The following is a 12038-nucleotide window of genomic DNA, read 5'->3' as shown; positions in this document are numbered from 1 at the left end:
TTTTGTTATGTGTACACAGTAATAACTCTTTCTCCACACAAAACCATAGCTTAAAAATATATTAACATTAGCTTGGTTTTTCCTCAAAATGGATCAACAGCAGCTTTTTTATATCCTTTTTACAAAATGGAGGAAATGAGCCTCAGGGACCTTAGCGGGCTGGCCCAGGGCTATGTAACACAGACGTAAGTGCACTGAAGAAAATTTTATTGAAATTCTTTGATATGTCAGGCACACGATGGATATTATGACAACGAATATGGCATGGCCCTGACTTGAGTGTTTTTTCCAGGACATGGTTCACTGTTCTTCATTCCTGGGTGGAAGCAATCATGCTTCTTCTAAAATTAACCTAGGGAAAAAAAACCTAACCTGTGGAAAACAGATGAGCCTGGAAATAAATCAGAGGCTTGGTCTTAGTCATTCTTCCTTCTGGTAGATGAATGTCTCCCTTTCAGAAGCCATCAGAAATTACCCGCAACAAATGCAGATTTTCTATCTTAAAATTTAGCCTTCTCTTTTAAAATTTACAAATATTATCTAAGATAAACGGAAGAACCAGAGAGTGAGCTCGAGAGCGAGCATGAGCAGAGACATCCTTATTTTCCTCACACATGACTGACCTACTCAAACTGGAGGACAGAGGTTTGGGCTCCCCACAGCCCCGGGGGTCATCAGCAGAGTTGTGCTCAGCGTCCTGGGCAGGACAAGGGAAGTGGTTCATCTTACCAGCTGAAAAGTGATTTGATACAAGCAGCTTCTCCAGGATCATTGAAGTGCTAAATGGCTTTTGGAGAAATGGACTTAGAAAGCTAATTAAGATGCAATCCAGTAGATTTCCCTAGAGGTTCACTAGTAGATTTTCAAAGTGACAAAAAGGGTTGCTAAATTCCTGGAGGTATCATCTTTTGAGTAAGATTCAAAATGAAAGTGCTCACGTCGGTGCTAAAAGGCCTAATACTGGCTTATGTCCACAGCAGGACCGAACAATTGGCAAATTTTTTAAATGCTTTCATTTATGCCTCCAATAATGTAGGTAAGATTTGCAAATCAAATCTTCCTTGCTTCAATGAATTCATCTTTATTAATAAACATGAAAGCACACTTTTAAAAGTATATTTGACTTTATTGTACTCTCCATCTCAGGAAAATCTCTTACAAATATATCCCTTGTCAAAATATTACAAATTGCATGAAACATCATTTAACCATTAGAATTAAGATACTAAAAAGGGAATAACTCACTAATTTTTTAAAAACTTCTCTGTCTTTATCCTCTTCTCAGAATTATCTAATGGATATGGCCAGTTACTTTGGAGAATATGCTTCTACAGTTTTTTGGTTTTTTTGCACATAGGACCCTAGTTGTTGGAGGAGGTTATTGAGAGGATGTGACCACTGGTTGACTCCTACGTGGCCCCAGACAGCTGTAGGCTCTCTACCTGCTCCCTTGTTTTTGAAATGTACATTCTACCCACCATTCCCACAGAGGGAACAGTGTTCAAGGGTGAAGCCTTGAGAGGGCAATGTGGTGGACCATGTATGTGACCAACCCCAGTTAAAGCCTCTGTACAAATTTTTAAGATTCTGGTGAGTGGGTGTGGAGATCTACTCAACTTGCAGACACTCAAGACAAGCCTGATATGTAAATTTCCTTGCTTATTAAAATTGCTGCCTGCCAACCTCAGTTCTCACTAATAGATGAATGGAAAAGATGTAATACACACACACACACACACACACACACACACACACACACACACACAAAATAGAGCACTATTTAGCCACTTAAAAAAAGATGAAATCATTCATGTATAAATGAAAAATTGTGCTCTACACTGGAATTTGACACAACATTGTAAGATGACTATAACTCAATAAAAATGTTTAAAAAAAAAGATGAAATCTTGCCATTTGTAACAATATGGATGGAACTGGAGGGTACTTTACTAAGTTATGTAAGTCACATATGGTAAGACAGATACCATATTATTTCAGTCATTGTGAAACCTAAAAAACAAACAAACAAAATCAGTGAACAAACCAAACCAAAGCAAACACGTGGATGCAGAGACCAGAGTAGTGGTTACCAGATGGGGAAGGGCAGTGGGTGGGGGGAGGGTGGGAAGGGTGAAATAGGTATGGTGACGGATGGAAACTAAATTTTTGGTAGTGAGTACGTTGTAGTGTATACAAAAGTAGAAATACAATGTTGTACACATGAAACTCATACAATGTTTAAACTAGTGTTACTTCAATAAAAAGTAAATTTAAAAAAAAAAGAAGCTGCTCTCCTACCAATTGGGGATGATCTCTTTCTTGGATCTCTCCTTGCCTGTGATTTCATCTGGGAAGCTCCTGAGGTTACAAATCAACACCAGTCAATTGAGATGCACGTAAATGAGGACAAGACCCAGGAATCTCTATAACAATTCTGTTCTCAACAATTTCCTCCAAGGCTCCTGTGCTGTCCTGGCCTGGGTCAGACCCTCTTGTGAAGCCTGCTGTGCTCAGAGGATGTGGCCCTGTATGTGTGCTGTGCAGCTGGTTCCTAGGGGAAAGCCCCAAACACAAGCCCCCTGCATGAGCACCTGTCCCCAGACTCAGGACTGATAATCTCCCAAATTCTAACTCACCCTGTGTACAGCTTGGCACTGTAGGAGCACTCAATGAACACCAGTTTAATTAATAAATGAACAATAAGGGTAAGTGGCAGAATCTAAAAAAGTGAGCATGATTGTGTCAAATTTTAAAAACAAACAAAACAAGAAGAGTCAAGAAAAGATGATGAGAATTTCCTATTTAATATGCGTTTGATGAATCATAAAATGTACAATATGCTCAAACTGGCAAAATCATGACGGTTTAGACAGATTGCAAGGGAGTCTACAGTTCATTAGCCCTACTCCCTTGTTCTCAGAAAGGTGAATTTCTAAGCTTTCCAACAGAGTGGTCTCTCATCTTTTGTAGAAAATCTTTGGGGACAGATAACTCCACATCCTCCTGAGCAGATTGACATAAAAAATTCATGGGAATAAACCTAATGGCATTAGATATAAAATTGGTGATTAATTATGGTGTCATTTTGAAACTTAGTTTTTCTTACTTTCTCAATAAATCATTTATAAGGGCTGTTTCTATTTTTATCCTAATAAGATAATTATAAATATAAAAATTAAAATCCATTTTCTTGGTAGAAATTTTGGAAAAATCTGGAAACTGAAGAGAAAAATGGACCACTTGTTTTCCTATCAGCCAGAATCCCAGCATTAAACTCTTTAACATCTTGGTATATTTCCTCCTGGATATTTTAAATTCACAAATTTAATTAAAATTAGGATTATTTACTTAGTATGTGTGTGTATGTGTAGCTATGTATCTATATACAAATATATACACATGTCTTAATTAAACATTACATCATGAACATTACTCAAGATTTTAAATAGTAACCAAACTAAGATTTTTAATAGAACTGTAGCAATGTGATATATTGTAGTGGGTTGAAGGGTTCCCCACCCCAAAAGATAGGTCCACCCAGCTCTATAAATGTGACCTTATTTGGGAAAATGTTCTTTGAAGCTGCATTTAAGGATTTCAAGATGAGATCATCCTGCATTAGGATGAGCCCTAAATTCAATGACAAGTGTCTTTATGAGAGAATAGAAGGGGAGGAGACCCAGGTAATGTGAAATTGAGGCACAGCAGTGCAGCAAGGATTGCCAGCAGCCACCACAAGTTAGGAAGAACAGAACGGATTCTCCCTAAGGTCTCCAAAAGGAACCATTCTTGCCAACACCTTGATTTCAGACTCTTGGCCTCCAAAACTGTGAGAAAATATATTTGTATCGTTTTAAACCACCCAGTTGGTGGTAAGTTGTTACGACAGCCCTAGGAAACTGATACACATGTAGCTAGACCATGATTTACTTAATCATTCCCAGACAGAGAGGAATTATTCCCATTTTTTCCCTTAGTTACCATAAATAAACCTGGAATGAGCATCCTTGACATTCATTTATTCATTTGACAAATATTTATTAAACACTTTCCCTATGTCAAATACTCTTCCAGATAATTGGAGGAACAGGACATCAGGAACATTGAGCTTCCAATGAACAACACACAGATTAAATACATACATTATAGAGGACGTTGGAAGATGTTATATGTACAAAGAAAATTTAAAAAGAGCAAAATATAGAAATTTTGTATGGAAGGGTAGAATTTCCAGTTTAAATAAGTTGGTTAGGGAAGGTCTCATTGAACAGTTAAGATGGATGAGAAGGCAGTAAGGGAGTTAGCCAGTTATCCCAGGAGTTCCAGGCAAAAGGAAAAGTCGATGTAGAAAGCCAAGTTCTGAATATATCTTTAGGATAAATTACTAGCAATGGAATCACCAAATCAAAGTGCGTGGATTTTTTTTTTAACCTCTTGATAAATATCATCTGCCTAAAAGATTGCATCAAATTATACACCCACTGCAAATGCAGACAGGTAATGACTTCTCTAAATTTCAACACTTTATATTATTGTTTTTAATTGCCAAGTTGAAAGACAAAAACAAACAAATCTTCATTGTTCAAATTTGAATTTTCTGGTGAGAATGTATTTTTTCATGTATCTAGTAACATTTTATTTTTTTTTTAAAGAAATGCCTATACTTTGAAATGTATCCTTTTTTATTTTATTTTACTTTTTGTATATATATATGTATTTATTGAAGTACAGTCAGTTTACAATGTGTCAATTTCTGGTATACAGTATAATGCTTCAGTCATACATGAACACACATATATTCATCTTCATATTCTTTTTCACCATAAGTTACTACAAGGTATTGAATATAGTTCCCTGTGCTATACAGTAGAAACTTGTTTATCTATTTCGTATATAGTGGTTAGTATCTGCAAATCATGGACTTCCAACTTATCCCTTCACACCCCTTCCTCCCTGGTAACCATAAGTTTGTTTTCTATGTCTGAGTCTGTTTCAGTTTTGTAAATAAGGTTTTTTTTTCAGACTCCACATATAAATGATATCATATGGTATTTTTCTTTCTCTTACTGGCTTACTCCACTTAGAATGACGATCTCCGGGTCCATCCATGTTGCTGCAAATGGCATTATTTTATTCTTTTTTTATGGCTGAGTAGTATTCCACTATATGAATATATCACAACTTCTTTTTTTAAACATTTTTTTAATTGAGTTAGAGTCATTTTACAATGTTGTGTCAAATTCCAGTGTAGAGCACAATTTTTCAGTTATACATGAACATACATATATAGATTGTCATTTTTTTTTTTTTTTTTTTGCTGTGAGTGACCACAAGATCTTGTTTATATTTCCCTGTGCTATACCATATAATCTCACAACTTCTTTATCCAGTCATCTGTTGATGGACATTTAGGTTGTTTCCATGTCTTGGCTATTGTAAATAGTACTGCTATGGAAATTGGGGTGCATGTATCCTTTTGAATTAAGGTTCCCTCTGGATATATGCCCAGGAGTGGGATTGCTGGATCATATGGTAAGTCTGTTTTTAGTCTTCTGAGAAATCTCCATACTGTTTTCCATAACAGCTGCACCAAACTACATTCCTACCAACAGTGTAGGAGGGTTCCCTTTTCTCCACAGCCTCTCCAGCATGAAATTTATCCTTTTTAAAATATTGAATTGGGAAAGGTTATTCTGTGATCTATAATTTTTAATATATGTTCCAAATGTCTTTTCCTATTTGAAACTTGCCTTTTAAGTTTGATTATGTTTATTTTGACATGCATACATATTTTTCAGTTCATAGTAAAATATATTCATCTTTTTCTTTATGATTCACTTTGAGGTAATGCTCAATTATTTCTGATCCCCAGGAAAAGATGAATAATCAAGTATTTTTTTCTAGTTGTTTTATAAAAGTATTTTCATCTGAATATATTTTATAATAATATAACTTTCATTTTTCATAAGATGACTAGAAACTTAAAGGTAGTTAAATTTGTTTCTTGCAAAATTCAAAACTCAAAACTCATATCTGGCAAATTTTGAAAAAGGTGTGAAAAATTCAGCAATGATAATAGTTAAAATATACCATCCTAAATCTTTATTTCAAAATTTAATTATGGCTGTAAAACCAGCACATATATTTGAGAAATATTTATTTTAAAATAAATCTTTAAATTATTCTAACATATTGTACTTTTAAAAATATTTAATTTCATTTTAAATTTATTGTTTTGTGTACAATATATATATTTATGTGTACACGTGTATATACATATATGTGTGATATATGTATTATGTGTACATGTGTATTCTGTGTACATACTATGTTTATATGTGTTTTATATATATTTACGCAGCACATAATATATACTGACAACACATCAAAATGTGGAACAAAAATGAAATGGATATACCAAGCCCAGAGTAATACAGTTACTCTGATAGAGCATTAAATTTAACACTAAGCTTCCTGGCTTAAAAAATATTTGATACAACAGAATCAGGTCTATTCTGCTATCACATAACAAGTGGCCCACAGGGCTTTTGCAACCTTTGCTTGATTGAATTACTGCCACTGAGAGGTTCAGTGAAGCATTTTTACTTCATAGTAGTCTCCATCATTCTGATATTTATAAATATCAAAGGGCAGCAGCCTGCAGACAAAAACTTCCATTGAAATAACACAGCTTTTTCAAAATATCCAATATAAACTGGCCCGTTTATAAGTTCCTACTACATTGGCCACCCCCTTTTATATTATTGTACTTGCAGTGTTTTCTAATTTCTTGCACTTCAAAGAAATGAGCACATCAGAAATGTTTAGAAGCATTCGTCACTCAAGACTTTCATGTGTTTACCTGCGCATTCTAGTATTAGAAAACTGTGTTCATGTGATCAAAAATAAGTGACAAAATAACAAATGTTTATTAACTATTTTCTAGTCATTCTCTCTGAATTTTTCCTGAGTTTGATTTTCAAAAATAAGTTTGAATTACATTTCTTATACTGCATACATTATTTCAATTTATCTTATCTGCATTATATATGTAAGTTTATGCCCCAAATTATCCTCATTCAAAAGAAAATTTAGGTTCTTCTCTAAATTATGTGACTTATGGAGGGCCTAGAAATATTTAGGCAAGTTTTGATTATGTAGGTGCAGACTTCTATTAATCAAGGTATTTTATGGAAAAAGTATTTTGAATTCTTAAATTTATTCCCTAAATCAGCACAAGAACATGTTTAAATGATTTTTAAGTCTTCACTAGTAAAACGGTACCTTGTGCTCCCTCTGCTGGCCTGAAGGAGTTGTTTAACTTTTAAAAGATGCATATATATTTGTACAGTAATCTAGCCTAGAAAACCAGAAACACTTTAAATGTTACATAATGACTTCAAGTATAATAATAACTCAAGTAAAAATAAGCATCTTGATCCTCTTTCAGATTTAAAAAATTACAGTACAATGTCATAAGAAGTGAGTATTGAAAGAATATTATCATAAGATCATGGTAATCAAAACAGTTTGAGGCAGGCACAAGAAAAGACAAAAAGTATAGAGAGAGAGCCTCCAAAAGAGTGTATTAGGAATTTAATAAATGACAGACATGACAATTTAATCAAATGGGGAATGAGGACTTAGACAATGTTATCTACCTCAAACTCTGTATACAAAAGGTAAATACCAGGCAAAATTTTAAAACTTTAAATATAAAATTCTAAATCCATACAAACACTAGAATAACGTTTTGGAAAATATCATTTCTCTAGATGGGAAAAATCTCCCTCAATAAGAGAGGAGATCGAGAAGTAATTAGGGAAACTCCCCAAGGAATGACCCCTCCCCTTCCCACCCCTGCCTCGTGCTGTGAACTACAGCTTTACTGATCAGGTAGAGAAAACCTTCTCCTCAATTGCTTTGCAGTTTCACTGGGGGCTGGCTGTGATCACAGGTGCCAGCAATACTGACTCTCAAAATAGCTTCAAAATTATTCTAGAAAAATAGTACAGTACTTTTTCCTCTACTTTGGCTGCACATTAGCATCAACTGGGAAACAAACAAACAAAAGAATAGTGTGATCGAGTTAGTTGAATCCAAATCTTGGAATAGAGGATTGCTTCATCTCTGCTAGTATGTTTTGAAAGCTCTCTAGATGATCCTGACGCAGAGGGAAGGCTGAGAACCATGAACAGGGTAGGTGCCTTAAACCTGGTACTGATGCTTTTGGTGGAACCCGCAGCACGCCTCAGCCCAGCAGCCTGAAGGAGATGAGAAGATGGTTATGCTGCCAGCTAGAAGAACATTTAAAACCTGGAACTCTAGACACACTACTGTATGTTTTTTAGTTTCCATGATTTAAAAAAAAAAACAGTTTTATTGAGTTATAATTTGGAGGCTCTTCTGAGTAATAATGCTTCTATAAACATTTATATCCAAGTCTTTGGATAAGCATATATTTTCTTTACTTTTTAAGTAGATACCTTGGAATAGGCTCACCAAATTCAATGGTAAATGTATCTTTAACTTTAAAAAAACTGCCAAATGTTTCTGAAATATCTGGACCATTTTACATTCTCACCGGTAATGTTATAGGGTACCAGGAGATAATTTTCATGAGCATTTCAGGTTTCTGCACATTTTGCAAGCAGAGGAATTAACTGATCTTTTGTTTCAGGCTATCTCTTCTTAAGTATCTTTGTATAGTGAACAGCCTTGAAAAAGCCAAGAGCATGTTCGCTTTTATTATCTAGTTTAATAAAGAGAATGTCTCCCTCTGGGGCAAAGGTCAGCACATTTGAAGATTCAGTTTCAGAAGATTCAGATTCCCTAAGCTTAGGGCGCCTCAGCTGTGATAAAACCCACTGCACACGCAGCATCCACCTGTCCCTCACCCTGTGGTAATTAGGGCTCAGGGACCCAGTGCAGTAAAATAATACTCTGGCTACTGCTATTAAGTAATAAGTTGTCCTTTGTCTCAGAGTTAGGGGTCTTGTGTCTTCTGCCAGCATCTACAAAATGCTTACAAAATAATTTGTTAGCTTTTAAGTTGGGTAGAATCTCAGACCTTTCACAGTTTTTGACAGAGGGTTCCAGTTTCTCCACATCCTCAACCCTTGGCATTTTCCCTTTTGGATTTTAGCCATTCTAATAGGTGTAATTTTAATTTGAATTTTCCTGAAGACTAAACTGGGCATCTTTTTATGTGCCTATTGCCATTCAAATGTCTTCTCTGGTGGTGTGTCTGTTCCAATCCTTACCCCGTTTTTAATTGGGTTGATTATTATTATTAAGTTGTGGGTGTTCTCTATGTATTCTGGACATGAGTCTTTTATCAGGTATGTGATCTACAAATACTTTCTCCCAGTCTGTGGCTTGTATTTTTGTTTTCTTAATGATGCCTTCCAAAGAACAAAATTTTTAATTTTGATGAAGTTGAATTTATCGATGTTTTCTTTATTTGATCACGCTTTTGTTGTTGTGCCTGAGTAATCTTTGCCTAAGCCAAGATCACAGAGATTCTGTTTTCCTCTAGAAGTTTTATAGTTTTAGCTTTTTAGGCCTATGAACCATTTCAAGTTTATGGTTGTCCTATTGGTCCAGCACCACTTACTGAAAAAATAATCCTTTCCCCATTGAATTATCTTGTCATCGCAAAAACAAAAACAGAAAAGTAATCATTTGTACGTGAGTCTATTTCTGGGCCCTATGCTATTCCATACATCCTTATGCCTATTCTTCGTCATTTGCAGCATCAAAAAGTGGGAATCTAGTTTCATGGTTTATTTGGTAATCTCTCCGCATGCTGATATTTTTCATTGTTCTATAAATTAACTACTTCCATTCATCAGTTTTATCATCAACTGATAATTTCTTCTTTCCTTTCATATTTTCTTGAGAGCTCTGATATACACTGCATAAAAAAAAAAATGGAGTCAGTCTCAGAGACTCGTTGAAAGAACTATACCAGGTAATCTTTCTAGAAACAGGCTCATGATTACAAGCCTTTGGTGTTTAAGTAGACATTGCTCTGACAATTTTCAGGGAGCCTGGAGAACTGGATTATGATTTCCAGGAGTCATTTTCATTCAGAAGCAAAATTTTCAAGAAACAGATTCAGAAAAACAGGATTTAATTACATATAATCAGATACACTAATGAGGCATATTTACTTGTGGTTATTTCTTTTGGCATACTCTTAACATTTCTAGAGATCTGTTTTCTGATGGATTCATGAGGATACATTTCATTTTTTCCCCTTTCTTATTAATCTATTTCTAGCCCTCAATTTAGTAGACTATGGTTTCGTAAAATGAAATGAAACCTTTATAAAACATCTGATTTTCATTGATCTCTAGAGTTCAGAAGTAAATGCTTTTATTGAATCTTACTATTCATGAAATTCATTTATTTCATAGATTCAATAAAAATCCATCCTTCCTTTTACCAGAACATATTTGACAAATTGATAGTGCAGCCAAGGTTCTAATAGAGTATTATACTTGATAGTAAGTCTCAGGATCTCACATATGGAACCAATATACACAAAACCCTCATAGCAAGCTGAACTGGTGTCTATAATACAAATTACAAGATCCCAGTCTGACAACTGATAAGAAAAGTCACTTCCTGTAGGCCAGGGCTCTCAGACTATTTTGGTGATTTCAAAGAGAGAATTCACCCAAATTCATAGACAGTGCAAGAAATCTTGTATAAAGAGACTTTTGTGCTTGCTTTTCTAGATTTGAAATAAAAGAGCAAATAAAGAAGGTTTTAAAAATCCAATCCTATATTCCTTATGAAATTTCTAGACAAAAATTAGTTTTTAGCCTTAATATACTCAACTCTGTATTCTCTACGAGGCTGGTGTTAATTAGCACTTCCCAGTGAGCGCATGTAAATAATGAGATTAAAACACAGTAAGACCAGCCATTTTTGTGGTTAGCCGTAATCTTTGGAGATTACTTATGATCATAAAAGAGCAACTCTTAAGAAAAATTATCTAAAATTTGGAAATAAAATGATGAGAGAGCAGTATATCCTTTCAATCTCATATTGGAATATTGAAGTTGGAGAAAGAAGAATTATTTCAATAGCCTTTTTATAGGGATAATTAATTTAATTTTTAATGATGACTGTGTTTAGCAAACAGTTTAATAGCCTTATTATAGGGGTAATTAACTTAATTTTTAATGATGGCTGTCTTTAGCAAACAGTTAACAAAATTCCACCCCTACAAGGCTGACAGCCTCTTCTATAATATATTTCTTAGAGCTTTGATGAAGGAAAGCTCAAGTATCCCTCGTTGGAGTATGGTAGGTAATTAGGTTTGTTTAATTATTTATTGTAATGAAGGTACTAGAGATTGAACCCAGGACCTCATGCCTACTAAGCATATGCTCTACTTCTGAGCTATACCCTCTCCCCCATAATATGGTAGAAAGGGGCTAAGCAGATTCATTCTAGTGTTTCTACCTTTTTTAGTCTTTGTGCTTCTTCCTTTAGAGTATATCCGCAAAATCCAGGCATTTCCACACTATAAAATGTAAGTTATTGATGAGTCCAGGCTTCAGCTAGCCCACTTATCAGGTTATTAATGACTTTTCACATGCTTAAGCCAATATATTAAATTTCATATTCTGGGTGAATGCATCCATGACAAAGAATTCAAGCCAGTTATGCCTTGTATTTTATCCTCCGTGGTCTAACGCCTTAAAATCCACTCCCTCCCACACACAGTCTCTATAATTTCTTGCACATACAGGTTGGAGAGATCTGACACCCTTTGGGTGTGTGGGCCATCTCCTCTTACAGCAATCATTGTACTTTTCATCTGTGCTCGGTCCAGAAGCAGTGATGGGTGTCTTGTGAGGGGAATTTGTGAGGCAAGTGCAGTCATTAAAAGGCTTACATACAGAATAATTTTTTCTATTTGTCTTATAATTGAGTGAATTGATGGTAGGAGTGGGGTGAACATGAGTTCTCAGCTTCATCCATGCTGCTTAAATGTCCTTTTCTCATGATTTACAACTCTA

At 34.9% G+C, this 12038-nt stretch overlaps 1 protein-coding gene across 4 annotated transcripts in view; it reads right to left on the bottom strand.

The window, feature by feature from the left end:
* CCDC59 (coiled-coil domain containing 59) overlaps nt 1–12038 on the bottom strand; it is a 40943-nt gene that overhangs the window by 8643 nt on the left and 20262 nt on the right. Inside the window, exon 5 of one of the 4 annotated variants that reach the window (XM_045519408.2) lies at nt 7892–8264. The exons of the other annotated variants lie outside the window; for them this stretch is intronic. Coding sequence (XP_045375364.1) covers nt 8049–8264 — 216 coding nt within the window. The 3' untranslated portion in view covers nt 7892–8048. Of the gene's footprint in view, nt 1–7891; nt 8265–12038 lie in introns of those variants that run through there. 4 annotated transcript variants of the gene reach the window in all.

Source organism: Camelus bactrianus, chromosome 12 (genome assembly GCF_048773025.1).
Source record: "Camelus bactrianus isolate YW-2024 breed Bactrian camel chromosome 12, ASM4877302v1, whole genome shotgun sequence".
Classification (NCBI taxonomy): domain Eukaryota; kingdom Metazoa; phylum Chordata; class Mammalia; order Artiodactyla; family Camelidae; genus Camelus; species Camelus bactrianus.
This window is presented reverse-complemented; position numbering and strand designations above follow the sequence as displayed.